This window comes from Microcebus murinus, chromosome 18 (assembly GCF_040939455.1).
Source record: "Microcebus murinus isolate Inina chromosome 18, M.murinus_Inina_mat1.0, whole genome shotgun sequence".
Taxonomy (NCBI): Eukaryota; Metazoa; Chordata; class Mammalia; order Primates; family Cheirogaleidae; genus Microcebus; species Microcebus murinus.
Genome location: NC_134121.1, coordinates 42,017,879 through 42,040,587, shown reverse-complemented (window position 1 = coordinate 42,040,587; position 22,709 = coordinate 42,017,879). Strand labels below are relative to the sequence as shown.

Sequence of the window (22,709 nt, the reverse complement as noted above, 5' to 3'; positions counted from 1 at the left end):
AGGAGGCTGAGGATGTGGCCCTGTTCAGGCCATCCTGGGCCAAGCGTAACTGAGAAGGAGTAGGTAGGCTGCATCCTCTGCCCTGTAGCCTCTCACCTCAGCCAATGTCGGGAAAAGCCAGCTCCCAAGGGGGCCGGGCAGGGCAAAGGGCCGACCTAGTCTGTTTCTGGAGGAGACAATCTGGGGCCAGGGCGGAGGCGGCAAAGTGCAGTGGAAAACCCTGCACCTGGGGTCATAATATCTGGGTTCTGGTCCAGGCTGGGACCCAGCAGAGACCAATGGCAAGTTACTTAAAAGTCTGAGTTTCTGCATCTGCAAAACCAGGGGGAGGGTAAACCACACGTGAAGGGCACAGACGCAAAAGGTGGAATTGTTACGCAGCAAAGTAATATCACCTGATCTTACTATCGCATCACAACTAAACGTCTGTTTGAGCGGCCCCAGAGAAGCCAGGGCCGGAGCCCGAGGGAAAACTACAACTCCCCGCAGGCGCCGGGCGGGCCGCTGCTGAGGCATGGGATAAACTACAACTCCCAGGAGGCGCCGGGCGGGCCGGCGCAAGGTGGTGACGTAACGGGGGCGGGGCGCTGATTCGGCCGGAGCTGCCAGCGGGGTGGCTGCCGCCGCGGGTTGTTACAGCTGCTGGAGTGGCAGCGGCCCCCGGCTCCCGGGCACCCCTCCCGGGCCCTCGACCTCCGGGCCCTCGACCTCCCGCCCCGCACGGTGAGTCCGGACGGGCAGCCTCGGGGTGCCGGAACCGGGAGGCCCCCGGGGCTAGAGGAGGGACGGGAGAGAAGGTGGGGGCTGCTGGGGAGGCGCCCCGGGCTGGAGGAGACCAGGGAAGAGTGACTGGGGGCGTGGGGGGTGCATCAGTCGAGGCAGTGCATTAGCTGAGGACGTGACTAAAGAGGAAAGTGGGAGCGGGAGGCCGGGGGTGGACGTCGAGGAGGAGCGCTTCGGCTGGGAGTGGGAGGCAGAGAACGTCTGGACTTCGGGGATAAAGGTTTGGTAGCCTCCAGAGCAGGGTGAACGCATGGAGATGGGGGTGAAGTCCCGGCCCTGGCCAGGCTCCTAGTGCTAGGTTCCAGGCTGGAGAGCAGAGCGGGAGCCCTTCCCCCCACCCCCTGCCGGAGGTCTTACTCTGAAAACCCCAACAACAGTGAGGACTCCGCCTCCTCGCTCCTCCCCCTCTCCGGATTAGTGAGGGTTAGCCTCGGTACTCACTTTCTGCTCTCATCGCCTTCCCGAGTCGGGGAGGCTGGGCCAGAGCTGAGAGGTGAGCAGCTGTTGTCCTGCACGCTGTAGGGTGGGCAGAATGGAAACGGCATTGTGGCGTGCTGCGCCACGGACTCTCCGTTGGGGACCCCATCCACATCTGGATGTTTTGTGGTCTGCACCCAGAAAGCAGGAGGTTTGCTGTTTAAAGGGCTGCCCTTACCTGAGGGAGGGAGTGGGAAGGGCCCACCTGGTGGCTGCTTTGGGGCGTGCTCTGGCCTCGGCTTGAGTGTCTGACATACTGGCTGGAGCCAGAGGGAGGGGAGGAAAGTACGGGGAAAGAACTACCAGCAAAAAAGTGGTTAACAGAATAGAGTTGCTGTGGGCTCTGGTCTGAGGCAGGTTATGAAACCACATCAGGGGCTGGCACTGGCAGCCACCTGCCAGCTATTTCAGCAGAACTTTTCAGCCTTAGCTGCTGTAGACCTACTGCCAGCCTCCTCTCACTGTTTCTCCCCATCTAGGAGAGGGGTCAACTAATGACAGTGATGTGTGGCCCATAGTCACATGAAAGTCTCAACATTGTTTCCCGACTGCCACTCTTTCTTAGTCTATTGGTCTCTTCCATCTTTATGGGAAGTTTCCTGGGGTTTTCTGCTCTAGGGGCACATAGTGTTCAACTTCAGGAAGAAGCTTCACAGGGTGTCAGCTGGGACCTAGTCTAGGTCCCTCCTAGGCTCATCAAGCTTTGTTGGATGCCCTGTTAAAACCAGAAGGGGGTGTAGGGTCTTGTGATCTGGGATTCAATAAGCCTCCTGTAAATACTAGGGAGGGCTAGAGGTCTTTCTACACCTACACCGCTGAAGGTCTGGGTTACAGAGAGGGGGTGGGGCTGCAGTTTCTGGTCAGACTAGGGCAACTCTCTCCCTCTGCATAGATAGTGGCAAGTCAAGTCCTTCAGAGCCTTCACTTCGCAGCCAGACACTCCCCCTCCTCCCACAGGTGGAAGCTTTGCATAGTAGGTGTCCCAGGGGCTGTGTTAGGGTAACTGAAGCCCAAAGGCCCTGGGAAGGTAAACAACTGAGCCAGCTCTGGTTTCTAGTTCCTTGGGTTTCTGTTAGGTCCGATTATCCAGCCTGTTGGGCTGGGCTGATGGGCCCCTGGAGTGTCCCTTCGGCCAGGGTGTACCCCATGCTGCTTCACTGATGTTTGCTTGTTGGGATGCTGTGTTGTGGGTCACATATCTTCTGAGGTCTCTAAGCTTGGAGCTGTCTGAAAAGAGGACACTTGCTCCTGTTTTCCTGAAAGTAAGGAACTGACTCCCGAGGATTCTGGGTCCTATGCAGCCTTGGCCAGGCCCCTAGTCAGAGGCAGATAACATCTGACTCTGAGGGTGTTGGTTGTAGTGTGATGATGGAGGTGGCTGGCTGGGCACTGCTAGACTATCTCCATCTGGGACTCCTTTCTTTCCCAGGAAAGATGGAGCTGTTACCTTGGTGATGACTTTAGAGTCTTTAGCAGGCAGGACCCTACTTCAGATAGGTGCCATCTGTTTCCTCCTTCTTCTGGTCACAGGGCCCTCATTGGTCTGGGGACAGCCAAGCTATGGACAAGGGGCAGGTTATTCTCTTCCCTACCTTCTCTGCCTCCCTCTGCCCAGTTTGGGTTGCTGCCTCCGTTGTTTCCTGGGCATTCAAGGCAGCCCTCTTGGTTCCTCCTGCCACAGGTCTCCTGCCATTGGAGCTGGGCAGGGGAAGGCCTGGTGCTGACTTACACCCAGAAACAGCCTGGGAAGGGAGGCTGAGGTGAGGATGGGTAGGGCAGAGAAGAAAGGGGGCAGGAGGGGGCCCATAGGTATAGCTTTGTGCCCTTGGGAGGGGTATGTTGATGTGGGTTCCAGCCATCTGTGGGAGCTGTAGATATTGGCCATGCTCTCTATCCTGGCATCTCCTCTGCAGAGGAAACGGTCCCTGGTGGTTTGGCAGCACAAGGGGTGGCATCACAAGGTTTAGCCTGACCAATTGCCAAATGGATGAAACATCTGGATGAATTGTTTATGTCACCAAGTGTGGGAGCCTTCCAGGTCTCAGCAAAGGTTGTCCCTAGTCTGTTTTCTCCTTTTTTCTTCTCTCCCTCTTTCTGTCCTGTTAGTCCCTTGGGTTAGGGTTGGGAGAGATCCAGGATTGAAAAAATTAGGGGAGGTAGGTGGAAGCAACACCCCAAAATATTTTATCCACCGCTGCCTGTGCCCACAGGCCTTGTGTCCTTTTACTACTGATGGGAAGATCTTAAAAGGAGATGTCCCACACTCGGCCCTCAGTGAAAGAGTGCGGCAGGGGATGTGCTGAGTGAGAATTCGTAGGGGGGGCAGTTCTCCTCTCCCCTCCCTGGGCTTTGTGGACAGAGGGCCCTTATGGGAATGCCATAGGGGGTGAGATGGGAGTGGATGTTGACCTCTCTGCTCTGGGCTGCATGCTTCTTGATGACCTGTCCTCCAGGCACTGCCGGGGCACTGTCCCGATGGGAGGGTGCGTGGGGCAGCATGGTGTTTATCCCAGCCCAGCAGCGGGAAATGCATAGAGCTAAGGCCACATGGACTTTCTCCAGCCTCCATGCTTGAGAACCAAAGCAGTAGGACTGCCTGGAGTTCTCAGGGAAAGTAGAGCCTGCCTCCCTGCAGGCCTTGGAAAGTGTGAGGGGGCAGGGAGAGTGGTACGACCTGTCTCACCTGTGCTGCTTGTTTGCAGAACAGCGGAGAGGGGCAGCAGGATGAATGTGGGCACAGCGCACAGCGAGGTGAACCCCAACACTCGGGTGATGAACAGTCGCGGCATCTGGCTCTCCTACGTGCTGGCCATCGGGCTTCTCCATGTCGTGTTGCTGAGCATCCCCTTTGTGAGTGTCCCTGTCGTCTGGACCCTCACCAACCTCATCCACAACTTGGTGAGCACCTGCCTGCTGCCTGCCCCGACCATGTGGGGATGAGGGACAGGAGGAGCCCCCACCAGACATGGGCCAGATGTCACAGTGATGTACTGACAACATCTGTCGCCAGAGCCTGGGCCTAGCTCTTATCTCTCTGCCTTACTCCCCCTTCTGCGTTCCAGCCCTGTGCACACTGATGAGAATCAAATCTGCAGATTTGTCCGTGTCTGGGGTGGGGTTGCTGTGGGCCTGGAAGATGGGCCATTGAGAGCTGAACAAAGGGCTTCAGAGTGTCCCCAGGACGCAGGAGTCCTGGTGCCTAGCCTGGTGCAGAAATGCTTCTTTCCAAGTTAGAATCTCCAGCCATCTTCCACTCTTGTCCTTCTCTGTTCCCTCAGCACCTGCTGCCTCGCACTCTTGGTGGGCAGTAGGGTTAGTCCCTACCATCAGACTGCCTCCTCCCTGCTGGCACACTGGGGGCTGCCACTGGGCTGGAGGGGGCAGCTTGTCTGCAGCCCTTCCTCTTGCTGTGCATTCTTCTCATGCCAGGCCTGCTGTCCCCCATAGGAGGTCCCCTTGCTCTTCCCCCTCCAGGCTTCCAGCTGCTCCACCCTGACCCCCAGCCCATGTCCTCCTGCCGGGCAGAGGGAGGTTCCACATCACTTGGAGCCACTTCTTTCTGTGACTGGGTGGAAGAGCTGAGCCAGAGGCCTATTGCCTTTTGTGTCCTTTAACAAAGACCCTTTCCTCCAGGGCATGTACATCTTCCTGCACACAGTGAAGGGGACACCCTTCGAGACCCCGGACCAGGGCAAGGCGAGGCTGCTAACCCACTGGGAGCAGATGGACTATGGGGTCCAGTTTACAGCCTCTCGGAAGTTCTTGACCATCACACCCATCGTGCTGTGAGTGCCTGGGCTAGGGGAGGATGCCAGCAGGCAGGGCAAGGCCTGGGGGACCCTGTGGCCCAGTCAGGCTTATTGACCCCACACCCTCCCCAGCTCTGGCCCCTAACATAGGGATGGACAGAGGAAGGGAAGTTGGAGTGTCCCTGGGTCCTACACTGGGCTCAGACTTGGGCCTCCCTGGCCCTGCCTTTCCTTGTTTGGAGCTTCCTTCCTGCTAGGGAGATGGGCCCTACAGGCCGGGGTTGCAGTGGGAGTCTGGATCTAGAGGGGCCTCTTTAGCCTGGGAGATCATCTTCCAGTCTGGGGACCTCTCCCATAGCTGCTCAGCTGTCAGGAATCTGCCTCTCCCACCCAGGAAGTGAGGGAAGAAGGGGTCCTCCAGTCTTTATATCTCTCCCAACCTTCCCCCCAGGTACTTCCTCACCAGCTTCTACACTAAGTACGACCAGATCCATTTCATCCTCAACACTGTGTCCTTGATGAGTGTGCTTATCCCCAAGCTGCCCCAGCTGCACGGAGTCCGCATTTTTGGAATCAATAAGTACTGAAGACGCAGCCCCCGCCCCTGCCCAGGCTGGCGGGGGAGGGCAGGAGGCCTGCGCTAGATGCTGAAGACGGAAGGAGCCTCTGGACGCTGCCGGAGATGGGGGTTGAGCCGCTGGGCCTAGTTTCCCCCTTGCTTCCCCCAGTAGCCAACCTGGAGTAGCTTGTAGTGGGGTTGGGGTGGGCCCCCCGAGGCTCTGACCCCTTTTGATTTTTTTTTAAAATCTTTTCCTTTTGCCTTTTGAATAGAGACTCCATGGGGCTGGTCATGGAATGGGCTGGGCCCCTGGGCTGAGCATGGACCACCATGGGACAGGAGGCCGGGGAAATACCCCTGCTCACTTGTGTATCCTCAGGTGGCCAAAGCACTTTAACCCTTGCAAGGGGAGCAGAGAGGTGGTACAGCTTCTGGACTGTTCCGCTTTGATTCTCATATCTTAGCATGGCACGCAGCGTGTGCTTGTATGTACGAAAGCAAGTGTGTGAGGGCCTTGCCCTTCTGGGGAGAGAGCTGCCTAATCCCAGTCTCAGGCTTCTGGCAGCTTCCCTAGAAACCCAGCTGGGTCCTGGTTGGGAGTGGGGAGGATGAGGAGCACGAAGGCAGGGAAGAGTGTGGATGGCCTTGTCCCAGAGGGGAGGTGGCCAGGGCTGCTGCCATCCTGGCCCTGGTGGAGGTTGGGAAGTGGGGTAGGGGGGCTAGTGATTGAGACTTATGAGAATGGGGTCGCATAGCAGCAGAGGATTAGTGTAAGGCAGGGGGGTGGGGGCAGAAACAGACTCTGCTCTGGGATGCAGGTGGAGAGGGCAGCTGGGGAGAGAGGGCAGCCAGCCTGGAGGGTTAGTTTACCCACAATAGGGAAGGGAGGCTGCCTGGGCTGGGGGAGCTCCTGGGCTGGGGGAGGGAGTGGACAGGGGAGGAAGAGGCCTGAGAGCACAGGTCCCGATTGGTACTGTCTCCTGCAGTGGTGTGAGGGGTGTGGGGAAGCTGCAACAAAAACGGTGGATGGTGCGACCCTCTGCAGCCCCTCGCCCCCAACCTCCTGTGCAGACTGGCACTGAGGCAGGGCCTCTCGTGTCATGCACCTGGGGACTATCAGGCCACCCTCACATGGGGGCGGTGGACTGGAGAGTCTGCAGGACCCTGCTCTAGCAGGGCAGTGGGGGGAGCAAGGAGTGGCCTGCGGGCGCCGTCTCTGCAGCCTGAGCAGGGCTGGCGAGGAGCCTTCTCCCTTCCCAGTCCACCTATGGGTGGTGTGACTTTTGAAAAGGTGTGGGTACCTGTGTCCTCGCCCAGGGGCCTGAAGGAGGAAGGGAGGTCACTGGCCCTGTTTTCTGTCTCCTGGCCCTCTACCCTCCACCCCATGTATCATAGGGAACTTTCACCTCAAAATCTTTCTAAGCCAAGTGTGAATAGGATTTTTACTCCCTTTGTACAGTATTCTGAGAAACGCAAATAAAGGATGATGTGTTCCTGTTTCCCCCTGTCTGGCCTCTGCTTCCTGGAGGGGCAGGGCTGTGGTCATCAGTGAAGCCCTCTGACTGGACAGCAGAGGGACTCTGGGACTGCTGGTCTTTCTGTCCCCAGCAGAGAAATCCCTTAAGGGGCCTGTGAGGGAGCAGAATTCTCTGTGCCCTTGCCTGGCTGTTCCTCCAACAGGCCTTGCACCTCTGGGCTCCACAGGCTGGGGTGGCCTGTGCTGTGGTAGGCTGGGGGTCAGTCTTGCAGGGGTTTACAAGTGGAGCCAAGATCCTAAGGGGTCCCCTGTTTTTCCCTCTGAATACCCCAGGTCCCTTCCCCAGTTTCTCCCTTCTCTCCCCAGGGCCTTCCCTCGGTCACTTCTGCCCCGGGACAGCAGCGTTTCTCCTGGCCTTTCTGTCCAGGGGAATTTCCACGTTTCCTCCTTCCACCATAAGCATGAGTAGAAGGGGAAGAGGGAATCCCTCAGGACTGAGGCTCTCATGGGCAGGAGAGAGAGGAGTCCTATCATGGAGGAATCCGTATCTCTTGAGGGCACTGGCCTTCCAGCATGTTCTGTGCAGTATCACCTGCTATCTCCAGAATGGGTCCCAGGTGGAAGGGAGGTGCTGGCTCCAGCAGCTGGGGCTCCTCTCTGGCCCTGATCCTTGGAGTGGGTGTTAGAGTGTGGGATCCTTGCCCAAGTGCAGCCACCATCCCCCTCCTTGAGTAGGGCCCGAATTGTATTGGGATCAGAAATGCAGCCACTGGGCTCAGTCCTGAGAGTGGGGGCACCCTGGTTGCTTTCATAGGCCTGCAAGAGGACAGGCAGGGTTAGGCGATGGGGCACATCCCCAACCATCTGGGTTCAAATCCCAACTCTGCCACTTACTAGCCACATGGACTTGTCAAGGTACTTCTCTGAGCTTTAGTTTCTCCCCCTGTTGTATGAGGATAATCCCTCTTAGGACCGAGCATTAGCACAGTGCCTGGCGAGTAGGAAGTAATGCTTGGCAGCCATAGTATTACTATAAGCGGTACCGCCACCACCATTGTCTCCTTAAATGTTCTTTCAGACTGAGGCATGTGGAGGCCAGAAGACAGGCTGGGCTCACTGGGTGCAGAGGGGTGGTGCAGAGCCTCTCTCTGGAGGAGGCAGGTGGAGTAGTAGGTGACACCCAGCTAGGGAAGGTCTGCATCTCCCTGAGGGGCGTGGGAGCATGTGGGGGTGGGCCCGGGTGCTCCTTACAGGCCCAGCCTGTTCCCTGCAGGTGTTAGCTGCTGTTGTCCCACGTCTTCACTGTTGCGAGCACAGCATGGCACATGTGGGTAGCTGGTTCTGGCCAGGTTACTATCCTCATAGCCGTGGCACAGCCATAGCCATTGTCTGCTGGCACTTGGCTGATACCCACCTGTGTTCCAGGTCTCTATTCCAAACTCCCTGGATTGCATGGCCCAGCGTGCTTCGTCTGTGCCATTTTCTGGCCCCAGCCCACCTAGAATATACATCAGGATCTCCCACCTGCTCCTTGGGTCCCAGAGGAAGGAAAGAGTTCTGGCCTTATCTGCCTTAAGCTTAGTCATAAAATTTGCTTATCTAAAGGCCTGGAAGGTGGGGCACCCAGCCCCACCCAGCCTTTTAAGAAGTGCTCCCCTGGAGAACTTTCAATTCCATCATTACAGATTCTGGAGACTTGGAGGCCAGCAATGTGCAGAGATCTGACAGGAGATTCTTAACAACCTTCATTTCTGGTGAACAGCTAAGGACAGAGAGGAGGTGGGTAGTCCCTGAGATGGGCCTGTGGTTCCTGGGCACTGTCTTTCCAGACACCTAGAAGAACTCTCAGGTTGGGAGTGAGCTGATAGTTGGCCACCGTGATGGGGACAAGGACAGAGAAGGAGCAGCGGGTAGGTAGGTGGCTGGGCCAGGAAGAAAGGATGTGGGGGAAGGTGGCCAGAGGTAGGATGGGGAAGTGGATCTCAGGAAGCTTTTATTTCTTTGGAGGCCAACTTACCGCCATCTCATTGGGAAATGGTTGGTAGGGAGGCACCCATCCAACTGCCTTGCAGAATCCAGCAAGGGAGGGAGCCCGGGAGTCAGAGCCAAGGGAAGAAATAACCAGTTGGGGTTGGTAATGTGAGGTCTGGCAGCTGTGCTCCTCATCCTTCCCTCATTCTTCCCTTCGTCAACATGGGAGAGAGTCTGGCTGAAGGACAGTGGGCCTGCGAGACCCCCTCAGGCCCTTGGAACAAGGTGGTAACTGCTGCAGGAGATGAATGAGTTTCTCCTTCTTTGCTCCAGACAGGTTCTACGAGGGGCAGAGAAGAATTGGGGATCTGTGGTGTTTACCCTCCTTAATGTGTCATGGCTGCCTCACCTTCTAGAAACAGGGAAGGCAAACCATCATAGGTCCTGGTCATCCTGGAACCTTTGGCTCTTCCTTGACTCCAGGTTGCCAAAGGTAGAAGATTTAAAAACTTGAACCAATACCTTCTCCTCCCCCAAACTGAAATTGCCTTCTCTTTCCCAGTTGTTTCAGGGACAATGCCCAGCATGTTTGAGGGATGCACAAGAACTGTGGTCCAGGAGATGGATCCCGGAGGGGATATGATTCCTGTCAGAAGTGCTCTCGATGCTGACAGATTCTGCTGTTTCTGGTTGGTGAGGGAGAAGAGAGGTTTCTTTGGAAGCCAGACCTCACCTTGATGGACATATTGGAGACAGAGGAGGGTGAAGGGCCCTGTGATGAACTGGATTCTGGGCTCCAAGGTCAGTATGAGGTGGAGGAGAGGTGGCCATCCAAGAGGGCTTGCCCACTTGTACTCCATCCCATTCTCAATTCCCCATGGCCATCGTCCAAGTCAACCAATCAACAAAGGAACTGTGGAATTTGTACCAGCACATCCTCACACCTTAATCTAAGAAATACACAAAAGGGCTGCATGAAAGGAGGTGTGTGGGGGAATTGGAGATTTATTCCTATTGGAAACTATTCCTAAATAGCTTTCCTTTTCCATTTTTTTTCCTTTATAGATAATTTGCTTTTAAATTAGCTGAGCTCTTCTCCTATGTTTATGTGTTTATTATCTAAATGGAGGCAGTTTGCTTGATGGTTAAGAAAGGATTCAGACTTTAAAGCTAGAGGCACTTGGTTTCCAAGCCTGGCTCTGCCACTTACATGCTGGATAATCTCTGGACAAGTTGCTTCATCTCTCTAAGTTTCAGTGTTTCCTCACCTGTTGACTCTAGAAGACTATTGTAAGAATCCAATGAGAATAAATTATATAAATCATTGTCATAGTGCCTGGCACAAAGGAAGTACTCAATAAAAGTTAGCTCCAATCATTCTGGTGGTGGCAGTGATTATTATTATCCTTTCTTGTTCCCTGGATATCGTGACTGAAAGGGAAGTTGCTGTTGAGCAGAGATCCCTGAGGCTTGAAGGGATTTATAGAAGAGTCAATTAATCCCTCCCCCTGCCTCTGATCTCAGCTATTCCTGGGGTTTCTTGGGTTTCAGAAAACCTAGGATAAGTGTTTTTGAACCCTCACTTGGAGACCTATTTCAGTGAAATATAGTGTTTCATAATGTAAAAAATTTTCACAATATGAAAAATGGTGAGGAGTTTCATAGCTCAGACCTCTCTGATGTAGCCCATTTCTTTTTCTTGGGTCTCATACCAAGAGATGGAAAAGAGTTCTAACAATACCACCAAACAGTTTTAGAGCACCTAACATGTGCCATGCATTGCTGTAAGTGACCAAGAGCAGTACCCAGATTACTTGGAGGGGTTGGGTCTTCCACAAGTGGAGTTTAATTAAACAAGCAAGGGGTGTGAGGAGAAATTTCAAGTTAGCATATTTCAAAGACTGAGTCAATTCTCTGAATAGCAAATTGCCAAGAGCCAATTTACTAAAAGCCAGTTCTTAAAAAATTAAGTTTGCTAAATGATTAAATTCACTGAAAATAGAAAAATACTTTAACCTGGGACTATGTTGTTTTTGCCAGGGACAAGATCAAAAGTAAAAGTTTGAAAAAAAATTTGTCTAAGTTAACTTCCTTCAAGGAAAAGGCCATCTGTTTGCATACAAAATTCAGAGGGAGAGGTGAAATCAAACTTAAAAAAAATTTCTTACAATGAAGTGAGTTGGTAATTTGATTTTCAGCAACTTGGCCTGCTCCCTTTTCAAACAGATTATTTTTTAAGTATATAGTGCTGATGGTGTAGTTAGGGTTTTTTTTTTTTTTTAAATTAAGGTCCATACTTTATTCATATTATCTTAGTTTTTACTTAATGTCCTTTTTCTAGTCCAGAATCCTATCCAGGACACCACGTTGCATTTAGTTGTCATGTTTCCTTAGGCTCTTCTTGGCCGTGACAGTTTCTCAGACTTTCTTTGTTTTTGATGACCTTGGCAGTTTTGAGCAGTACTGGTCAGGCATGTTGTAGAATGTCCTTCTATTAGAATTTGTCTGACTTTTTTCTCCTGGTTAGACTGGGGTTCTGGGTCTAGGGCAGGAAGACCACAGAGGCGAGGTGCCATTCTTATATTATATCGAGGGATCACTATCAACATGACTCACCACTGTCAATGTTGACCTTGGTCACCCGGCTGAGATAGTGTTTGCCACATTTCTCCACTGTGAAGTTACTCCTTTTTCCCTTTCTCCATACAGTACTCTTTGTGTACCTAGTTTTTATTTTTCTTTTCTCTCTGATGAAGTACATGCAAACTTTTACACTGCTCAAGAAACAAATGGGCTCTAAGACCTAAGCATCACATGTGTGGTGCTGACTTCAGGCACTGTTTCCAATTCTGTCACCTATCCACCAGTCCCAAAATGGATTTTTCTCTGGAAATCCAGCCTGCCCCCAGCTCTGCCTTCTTTGTTGGTTCCCACTTGGGAGTTCTGGGAGAAAGGCACGTGTCCCTTCAGCATGCCCACACACCCTCCACTAACCCTGGGTGGCAGCTGACTCAGAGTCAAGCCCTTATTAGTGCCTGAACAGTTGGGGCAGAGTCCACACATGTGGGTGACTTGCCAGGATTGCCTTGTTTTGTACCTGCTCGGTTCATGCAGACAACAGATAGAACTGCTTAATTTCTATTTCCCAATTGGTAGGGGATCCTACTTCTTTAGCTTTACTTTTCCTTGTCTCATTTTGGGCTCTCAATGGTTAAATAGGACTAGCTCACAATTATTGAGCACTTAAGAATTGTGTGCAAGGCACTTTGTTACGTGCTTAACTGCATTATTTTATTTAATTTCCCTAAGCATGGGAAGTAGGTACTATTAATATTCTCCTTCTATAGGTGAAAAAACAAAGTCAAAGGGGTTGAGGCCTGGCAGGCGGTGGCTCACGCCTGTGACCTAGCACTCTGGGAGGCTGAGGGGAGAGGATTGCTTGAGCTCAGGAGTTTGAGACAAATTCAAAGAGGTTGAATGATTCACCCAAGGTCATTTGGTGAGAAGGTGGAAGAATGGCTTCAAACCTGGGATGGTGTGACCCCACAGTGCCTCTGCCTCTGGTGAGAACAGCACTTCCTGGGGAGCCACAGCTCGCCCTGGCAGAGGAGTAGGGGTAGGGGTGGGCTCCATCAAAGGGAGGGGGGTGGTTGGGGGGAGCTCAGGACGGGGCTGCTCCAGGGAGGGTTTTCCAGAGATCTTTGGGTCAGCTCTGGTGTGGACTTTATCCTTCTTTTTCCAGGTCAAAAGGCTGAGTTCCAAATTCTAGACACTGTGGACTCAACAGGAAAGTTGACAGTGAAATTACTGGAAGAAATATCAATTGCAGGGGAACTCCAGGGGTCTCATGAGCAGAAAATCAAGATATTGAAGAACCAAATATCCCAGCAATATCTGGAAACCCTTGTGAACAGGTGAGGCTGGAGTTGGGAAGCAGGGGGGAGGGAGGAGGGAGAAGCCCATTCTAGGCACCAGGGGATCCAGGGGTGGGGGCAGCAGCTCCCTAGTGCAGCCTCTCCCTGCCTGCTCCCTGCGCTCCCCTCCTGACCCACCCACGCCTTTACCCAAGCACGCCTCCCTTATCTGTACTGTTAGGAAGGCTTCTCATTCTAACAGGAGCAGCCACCAGGAAGCCCTCTGAGCCCCAGTACACTCACATCCCCGGGACCCTCCGGGGCGATTAATTACTCTGACTCGGACAAACATGCTGGTGTTGGACAAACATGCTGGTGTTAAGAGGCTACTCTCCTTGCTCTCCTGTACTGAGCTGCCCAAACCAGTATTTTGTGCTTGTTCATTGTGCCTCGAGGGCAAGCCTGTGGTTTCTATGTTTGTCTTCCCCACAGGACTGGGAGCAACTCGTGACAACTGACTTTACTAACTTCTCTCTGTTGACGCCCAACACACAGTACGTACTCAGTAAAAGAGCTGAAGTGAAGCACAGTGAAATCAGAGCATCCCTTGTAGAGCACTTCCTGTGCAGAGAGTGCCACCACTCCACCCCAGCAGGGTGGCACTAATCAAATGCCACCGAGGTTCTGACAGCTGGAGAACATGGTGCTTCCAACTTAAGGGGGCATCACTCATTGTCCCCTGACGCAATAGTTTTGTCGTTGGTGTTGGTGTTTTCTTCCTTAGCTGGGATTGTTGGAGATTGAAGGTAGCTCGGGGAAAGTTGCGCCACAGTTCTCCAAGGCTCACTTTCCCTGAGTGGGGTGGGCATTTTTTCTTTCTCTTTTTATGTTACAAACTGAAAGGCTTACAATACAATTTTGCTGGTCTCTTGAACTACCCCTCCACACCACAGTATTACTTGAGAGTTTTTCTAAGGGAGCTCAGTTTTTTTCTAGAACGCCTGTTGTTTCTAGGTGAGGGTGTTGGTGTCTGTATACAGTGGGGGGCGCTGGATAGGTAGGGGAAGGCCATCAGAGGCAGGGATGCATGTCTTCCCTTAGGGTCTTTCGGTTGCAAATAGCAGAAACTCCATCAGACTGTTTTAAGACATAAAATGAATTTTGTTATGGAATGAGATGCCTCATGAGCCCAGAGGCAGCTTGCTCCATGAACCGGCCTGGAGCAAGGAGCTGGAGTCTTTTGTCAGAGAAGGGGGTGTCTTGGGCTGGTCAGCTGCCTAACTCAATATCATGGGAAGGACACACACACTTTGGACTTACACAGACCAGGGTTTGAATCCCAGCTCTACACTTAACTGGCTGTGTGATCTTGGACCATTCACAACCTGTCATGAAGCCTCAATTTCTTCACATGAAAAATGGATGCAGTTCTGCCTACATTCCAGGATTATGGTGAGGGTTAAATGAAGTGACGTGTGAAGTATCTCAGTGCTGGCACATTGTAATCTTTCATAAATGCTCGTGAGTTCTCTTCCCACTTGGTACCGTCTCCCCCAGGGGTAAACTGCGATGGGGTGCTGTGTTCCTTGGTTTTCCAGCCTCAGAAGCACTTAATCTCAAATAGGAACTGATGGACAGCAGAGTGTCACTGGGAGGTGGGTCCCTGAGATTCTGAACTCCCATCCCTTTCTACTCCCTCCAGGCAGCTGAAGAAGAAACTACCACCTTCGTTTCAATCACTTCACACAAGGAGAGAAGACCTGCATCTGGTGACAGAAACTCTGGAGACAGTAAATAAGGAAACCCTGAAAAGTAAATGGCAGTATGGATTTCTGAGCCAAATCTATCAGGCCCTTCACCTCAACTATGCACAAAAGGTTATGATCCTGGGAGGCAGGGACTGTAGGAAAGCCAGCATTCCCTGGCCCCCACAGGTCAAGGGGATGGAAGCCCAGACTCTAAACTCTTCAGCTCTTCCTTCAGACCTCTCTGAGCAGCCAGGCTGCTCCGTGGCCTTCTTGCCCCTACAAAGGGTATGCGGCATTACCCAGTGTCTCCCTGGTTACTCTTCAGTGATACTCTATTTTCAGTTTTTTCATAGCACTTCCTATGGTTCATAATTACACCGGTGTTTTCTCTTGCTTGTTCATTGTCTGCCTTCTTTTCTAGAAGGCAAGAGGACAGGAGGCACAGTGCCTAGAACAAAGTGAGTCCTCAATAAACATTTGTTGAATGAACAGTGGCAACTTGTGTTTTGATGTCAGATGTGGATTCAGATATTAGCTCTGCCACTGTTTTTAACTGTGAGACTGACTCATCTACTTACCTCTCAGAGCCTCAGTTCTCTCAACTGTAAAATGGGGATAAAAAGTCTACCTCACAGTATTGTTTGGGAGCTCAGGCAAGATAACTATGTGAAGTATCTAGGGATCCATCAATGTGAGCTTCTTTTTCCTAGCATGGAAGGGAAAAGTGACCATTCCCTCGAATCAGGTCCTGGACTATCGATTAAAGCAGCTTATCTTCCCCAATGAGAAGGAAATGAGTAAGCAAGGCCTGGTGGGAGTAAGGGGGGCCCTGAACACATGGTGGGGTGGAGGTAGATTCAGCCAGGCTCTTTGTCAGCCTAGGCTGGGTGGCCGGTGAGCTTGGAGGTGGGGGGAGGGCTCCCAGGAAGGGAGGATGAGGGAAGAAGGATGGGAAGAAGGATGAGGCTCCATTCTCTGACCTCGTGACCCAGACCTGGCTGACCAGGATATATGACTCATCAACTATGGCACCAACTGTTCCCTGGAGGTGTTAATTCTCATTTCAGTCTCCCACTAGTTGTCTTTATTTATTTATTTTTTTTTAATTTTTGGTTGAAGGCAGAAAAAGGGATACAGAGAGTATAGTGATCTCTCTCTCACTCTCCTTTCTGGTGCTGGTTTAGGTATTTATTTCTGGGGCAAAACAAAATCCTTTCCAGAAGGTGAGTGAGCTGCTGGTCCTGCTGTTCGTCATTTCAGAATGGGCAGGGATACTACTTTTAAAAAGAGGATAACAGACGACCTGGAATTACAGAGTTGTTAGGGCTAAGAATGTAGTAGGATGCACCCAGAGGTGGGAATCATGGTGAGAGCAGGAGAAAAATCTGCCTGTTGGAGAAGCATTCTGAATTGAATGTTGGACTAGGGTTTCCAGGTTGCTCCTAGGACAACTTTGTCTTGCTTTGTGCTGGGCAGTCTGCTGGGTCCTGGCTTACAGCCCTCACTGAAAGCTTATTGGCCTGGGAAGCACAATGGAATTACCTGGCCAGTTCTCACATGACAGCACTGGTTGTGACAAGAGTACTGGGCTGGAGTTGGACAGTCTCAGGATCTAGTCCCACTCTGCTACTCTTTAGCTTTATAGCCTCCCAGATCAGTTTTCCTGATTTTAAAATAAAGGGGTTAGATTAGAAGATCCTTGTGATTCTGAATGTGGCTTCCTCTGGAATTTCTAGTTTTTTCCCTAGATCCCAGCAGGGTTATACTGCCTAAGAGGCATTGGGAAGGGATGGAGGGAGGGCTGCCTCAAATTTGCTGGGTGACTGAATATCTGGTGCACTCTGTTTGGGCCTTGGCTGCATCTTCATTGTCTAGGCATGATCCTATGGCTGCCTATCATCGAGGATATTGGAAGGGGGCCTGTGAATATAGAGCTTTCCAATTTACACACAGTAACGAGGATGCAGGCTCCCTGGTGTGGGCAGTGAGGGCTTGGAGTGCAGCAATGAAAACTTCCATCACTGCAAAGAGAATGTGTACGAGAGGGCTGGAGGTAACCTGAAGACACTCTGAAATAATTCTTCCTCTCTTGCAGAGAAGGGTGGTGGTCCATCCTGCTTAAGTAAGGATGGTTACCAAGTGTGTTCAGGGTGGCCGCACCCATCCAACCTTGAGCTCACCTGGTTCACGACTGCTGCTCAGGTGGGGTCAGCTGAGGGGGTATAGAGGGGGGCAGTGCCCAGCAGGTTTCAACTTTAGTCTGGAGGTTGCATCTGTCCCCGCTAAATGCAGTGGTTCTCATTGGTTGTGCACTGACATCACTTAGGGGAAGTTTATTTATTTTACATACTGGATCTTGCTATGTTACCAAGGCTGGTCTTGAACTCCTAGGCTCAAGCCATCCTCCCGTCTCAGCCTCCCAAGTAGCTGGGACTACAGGTGTACACCACCATGCCCAGCAAGGGAACTTTAAAACTAGTGACATCTGAGTCTCTTCTCCAGAAATTCTGACTTAACTGGTCTGGGGTGTGGCCTGGGCATCAGGAGTTATAATAATGCTCCAGGCGATTCTCATGCACAGTCGAGGTTGGGAACTACTGCTTTGAGTTTCTCTAAATCCTCATTACTCCTAGTGTGGCCTGAGGACTGCACTTTGAATGGCAAGGACTAAATAACCAAGTTTTGTTTTTTTTTCCTGGAGTTGGAGAAGAATTTTGGGTTGGGGCTAGATTGAGGGTGATTTGGGGAGATGGAAGTGGGAGGTCAGTGGGAGGCAATGATTATAGGTGTCTGGGAAGAAGGGTGCTTCATTTAACAGGAGAAGATTGGGAGAAGGGAAGGTACAGGGAGGTGGTCTCCAGAAGACAGGCAGATAAATAAGGGAGACTTAGGAGTAAAGCCTGTTGGGCTGTCTCTACAGGAAAGTCCTTGAGTTCGGAGGATTCCAGAAACATGAAGGAGAAAGTGCAGGACACGGTGAGAAGCCTCCAGGATCTGACTGAAAAGGAGCAAAGAGATGTGCTAAGCTCCCTCACGAAGTGCCTCAGCAAGGATGAGCATTTAGAGGATCTAGAGCAAAGAGTAAGGGACCCTGAGACAGGACTGGGACAGAGAAAGAGAGGAGCCGGGGAGAGCAGTCGGCATAATGAGGACAATCTGCTACAGCAAGACTAATGCTCAGCTTCCCCATCTCCTGGCCCCAGGTGTTTGAGGCTCTGAAGTCTAGAGCACTGCAGATGGAGGGTTCAGCAGGTCCTCTCCTGAGCAGCCTTTTTAATACTGTTGGGAGCCTGGTAGATGGACGTGCAAAAGCCATTCTGGACTTCCTGGATGCCTTGGGAGGCAAGAAGGGTCTGGCTGCATGGTAGAGGAAGTGCTCAGCAGAGAGGCCTGTGCAGAACCAAACCTTGGAAAGAGGGGGTGCATGCTGCCCTGCATGCTTCATGAGGGACAGCCCTTCCCATTTCAGAGACTAGTCATCTTCCTCAGGCCAGACATTGAGGGGCTGCCACCTCTTCCCCCTTGGTATAGTCTGTGACCTACTGAAGGCTGGGAGGGAAGCAGGAGCCGCAGCAGGAGCCCATTTAGAATAACTCTCATCTAGCACCCCCAGGAGCTCTCTGGAACCGTCTGATGACACGTTCTTGACCTCATCAGCTACTGAAGTCCTGTCGCACCATGTACCTCTTCTTTCTGCCAACCATCCTCTTTTTTCCCCCCAGAGCTGTCTGAGAAGAAGCAGCTTGTGTCTGAGGCCTTAGAAAAAGGGATCCTGCCCCTGTTGAAGGATGAGGTGAGACAGCCTGGGCTGAGGGCCAGGGTCATAGTGGAAGTGAGTAACTATGTTCTCAAGGGACCCAGAAGTCCCAGAGTACAGTCCCTTTTTGTACCATAGTTCTCTGCCAGCTCACATCCCTGCAGCTGGTATGTGACAATTCCCTGGATGCACAGTTGCCAGGACAACTTGGGGTGGGTTTTTTAGGCTTTGTTGCCTGCCTATGGGCAAGAGTGGGGTGGCAAATGTTAGTCCCAGGGCGGCAGCTGGTATGGTCCTGAGTGTGTGTCCAATGTTGATGGATTAGCAGTGCCTGCCACTCTGTTGGGAGAGTATGAGGCTCTCTCCATGCTCTGCAGGAAGGAGTGCCATGATAGATCACTACATTTGCCCTTGGGCTCAGGATTAAGGGGTATGGCCAAGTATTTGCCATTTCTGGTATATCGTTGTTGGCAGCTTTTGCAGTCTGGTGGATTTCCTTCCAGGTGAAGTCTAGGATGGAGAAGGTCTGGGATAAGCAGGCCAGCAATCCTCATGACATGACCCATGACCCTGAGGCATGAACCCTCTGTGCCCTCTATGTTGCCATCTCTATCCTGCTGCAGCTGAGTTCGGAGCCCACCTCTGCCTCTTCTTAACTACAAAAGCCCTAATCCTTCTCCCCACAAGCCTCTGGGGTTTCCTCTCCGCAGTCCATCCTCATTGCCACTACCATTTCCTCTGTCTTTCACCAGCAGGACCTCTTTAAAACAAGCAGGTGACCATCTTTTGATGCTTCCTATTCCCTACATGTTAATGTCCAAAATCAGCCTGGATTTTATGCATGAGCTTCTGATTAAAAGTTTAAGATCAAACATATTAATTTCTTTCCCTCTTGAAACCTCACCAAGTGACAGTAAAGCAATAGAAAAGCTTGATATGCTGGGCACAGTGGCTCACACCTGTAACCCAGCACTTTGGGAGGCTGAGGCAGGAGGACTGCTTGAGACCAGGAGTTGGAGATCAGTCTGGGCAACATAGTGAGGCCCTGTCTCTATGAAAAAATTTAAAAACATTAAAAAAGAAGAGAAAAGCTTTGTGTAAATCCACAAGCATAAAAAGAATGTGGCAGCAGATAAGAGATTATAACACATCTTTGGAAGCTAGAAAGCAATTAAAAGAGTGCAAGCTGGGATGTGTAGGACTGAGGATAGGGGAAGGAGACTGCTATTTTCATCACAAGCCTTTTAGTTCTATTTGATATTTAAAAAAATATATAACTAAAAGTTAAATGTATGCTTTTATAAAGTGTTTCAAACATTTCTCAAATATAAAGCAGAAGGTCAAAGTACTTTGTGACCTCCTCTTCTTTTTATGGAGACTGAGAGAGGTAAGTGAATTATCAGGACACTAAAGTAACTTTGCCCTAGGTGATGACAGGATTAATATTTTTCAAATCCAGGCAAACTGGGTTTCAGTTTATCCAGCTTCCTGGATTGATGATTCCAGAAGCCAAGACCAAGGGGCTATCCAAGGTTGGGAGTCTAATAAAAAGGAGACATTCCCCACTGTGTTAGATGGTAATCTCAAAGGGCTGCGTTGTAATGATTAGAGTGAATCACCCAGGGGAGTGCAGGGAAGACTCTTGGTACTGAGTGAAGAAGAGGTTAACAGAAGGAAAGGAAAAAAAATTCTGAGAAATTGTGGCCATAGACCACTCTTTTCACAGAGCTTAGCCTGTGTTTGCATCATCTCAGCATTTCAGGGAATTACAAATTATGAACTTGGGGTTTGTGAGGGTCTTGGATTGATTTTACTCCCAGATGCATGTCAGAAGCAAACTAATCATTTCTGGAGGAAATCATTTTCCACAAATAATTTTTTAAGGACAATGAGTGATTCCCAGGTAAAAAAAACAAAAAAAACAAAAAACCCAAAGCATTCCAGGAAACACTACCATGAGCAAGAATGAGCAGAAACAACAGACAGTAGAAAGGGATATATGAAGACATGTTGAAATTATCAGACTAGATTATGAAAACATGCTTATTATGTTTAAAGAAATTTAAAAATGAACTTAAAAATACAGGCAGAGGCCGGCACGGTGGCTCACGCCTGTGGCTCCTAGCACTCTGGGAGGCCGAGGCGGGTGGATCGCTCAAGGTCAGGAGTTTGAAAACAGCCTGAGCAAGAGTGAGACCCTATCTCTACTATAAATAGAAAGAAATTAATTGGCCAACTAATATATATAGAAAAAATTAGCCAGGCATGGTGGTGCATGCCTGTAGTCCCAGCTACTCGGGAGGCTGAGGCAGTAGTATCGCTTGAGCCCAGAAGTTTGAGGTTGCTGTGAGCTAGGATGATGCCACGGCACTCAATCTAGCCTGGGCAACAAAGTGAGACTCTGTCTCAAAAAAAAAAAAAAAAAAAAAATATAGGCAGAAACAATATTTGAAGAGATAATGGGCAAGAATTTTGCAGAGCTAATTAAAGACAGCAAGGCACAGATTTAGGAAGTTCCATGAATCCCAAGCAGGATACATAAAAAGAAATCCATACATAAAGAGAAATCTAGACAAATCATAGTAAAATTGCAGAACAGCAACAAAGATAAAAATCTAAAAGCTGCCAGAGAAAAAGACAGCTTATCTTCAAAGGAGTTATAGTTAGACTGAAAACTGATTTTAAGGGAAGCCATTTGATGATGAAATTGTAACTTCTGGCCTGGTGCAGTGGCTCACATCTGTAATCCTAGTACTTTGGGAGGCTGAGGTGGGAAGATTGCTTGATCTGAGGAGTTCGAGACCAGCCTGAGCAAGGGCAAGATCCCGTCTCTACTAAAAATAGAAAACATTAGCCAGGCGTGGTGGCATGCACCTGTAGTCCTAGCTACTCCCAAGGCTGAGGCAGGAAGATTGCTTGAGCTCAGGAGTTTGAGGTTTCAGTGAGCTACAGTGATGACACTGTACTCTAGCCCAGGAACAGAGTGAGACCTTGTTTCAAAAAAAAAAAAAAAAAAAGAAAAAAATAGAAGTAATGAAGAACATGGGGTAAATAGGGTTAAATATAGGGTTAAATGTACATGAACAGTAATTGTATATAAAATATAGTATTAACAGTAACTTATAGGTTTAAACGCATGGTAACAATAACATAATAAAATAATAAAACGTGTGTGAAGTATTCTAAAGATTATATTTTGTCTGGTAAGAGAGAAAAGATATTGTTTAATTTTAGACTTTGATAATTTAGTATGCATGCCATAATTTTTTAGGGTAACCACTAAAAGAATAGGAACTAACTAGTGGATGGAAAATGGGATGATAAAAAAATTATCAGCTGGGCGTGGTGGCTCACGCCTGTAATCCTAGCACTCTGGGAGGCCGAGGCGGGTGGATTGCTTGAGGTCAGGAGTTTGAAACCAGCCTGAGCAAGAATGAGACCCCGTCTCTACTATAAATAGAAAGAAGTTAATTGGCCAACTAATATACAGAGAAAAAATTAGCCAGGCATAGTGGTGCATGCCGGTAGTCCCAGCTACTTGGGAGGCTGAGGCAGCAGGATTGCTTGAGCCCAGGAGTTTGAGGTTGCTGTGAGCTAGGCTGATGCCACGGCACTCACTCTAGCCTGGGCAACAAAGTGAGACTCTGTCTCAAAAAAAAAAAAATAAAAATAAAAAAAATTATCAACCAAAAGCAGGCAAGAAAGGAGAAAAGAAACCTAGAACAGGAGAAAAATAGAAAGTACAAAGGAAAATGGTAGAAAGAATCCAAATGTATTAGAAATTATATTAAATGTACATGGGCTAAATGAACAGTAAAATGCAAATATAGTCAGACTGGATAAATTTATATATTTGCTGTTTATGAAACATATCTAAAACACAAGAATATGATATATTGAAAATAAAAGAGTGGAAAAATATTGGATATACAAATACTAGCCAAAAGGAAACTGGGGTAGCTATATTATCATTAGGCAAAATAAACTTTAAGGAATAAAGCATTATTGGTGATCACTTTACAATAATAAAAACTTCAATTCACCAAGAAGATATAACAATTAAAGTATGCATATAGTAATATAACTTCAAAATATATAAAGCAAACATTGACAAAACCACAAGGAGACAGTCAAATACACAATCATAGTGAAGATTTTAACACAAATATCTCAGTAACTGATAGAATAAGCAGCTCAAAATGTTAGTAAGACTATAGATGATTTGAACAACATGATTAGCACACTTGACCTAATGGACATATTTAGAAAGCTGTGCCCAACAACTGTAGAATATACACCTGGGACATTTATAAACATCATCCATATGTTGGGCC

At 49.9% G+C, this 22,709-nt stretch overlaps 1 protein-coding gene across 2 annotated transcripts; it reads left to right on the top strand.

The window, feature by feature from the left end:
* The first annotated feature begins 435 nt into the window (after positions 1 to 435).
* ORMDL3 (ORMDL sphingolipid biosynthesis regulator 3) lies at positions 436 to 7,067 on the top strand. Of its 2 annotated transcripts, none has more exons than XM_012765883.3 (4): positions 436 to 723; positions 3,968 to 4,158; positions 4,894 to 5,045; positions 5,461 to 7,067. In XM_012765883.3, the coding sequence occupies exons 2-4, from the start codon at positions 3,985 to 3,987 to the stop codon at positions 5,594 to 5,596; spliced, it is 462 nt and encodes a 153-aa protein (XP_012621337.1). In that variant the 5' UTR covers positions 436 to 723; positions 3,968 to 3,984; the 3' UTR covers positions 5,597 to 7,067. The 2 variants fall into 2 exon arrangements, with proteins under 2 accessions (XP_012621337.1, XP_012621336.1); XM_012765882.2 differs by having other exon boundaries at positions 437 to 723; positions 3,963 to 4,158.
* The last annotated feature ends 15,642 nt before the right edge of the window (positions 7,068 to 22,709 follow it).

Bases quoted from the DNA above. Each gene is read 5' to 3' on its own strand.
- ORMDL3 (XM_012765883.3), top strand. From the start codon at position 3,985: ATGAATGTGGGCACAGCGCACAGCGAGGTGAACCCCAACACTCGGGTG. The intron at 4,159-4,893 runs GTGAGCACCTGC...CCTTTCCTCCAG, and splicing joins CCAACCTCATCCACAACTTG to GGCATGTACATCTTCCTGCA. The intron at 5,046-5,460 runs GTGAGTGCCTGG...CCTTCCCCCCAG, and splicing joins ACCATCACACCCATCGTGCT to GTACTTCCTCACCAGCTTCT.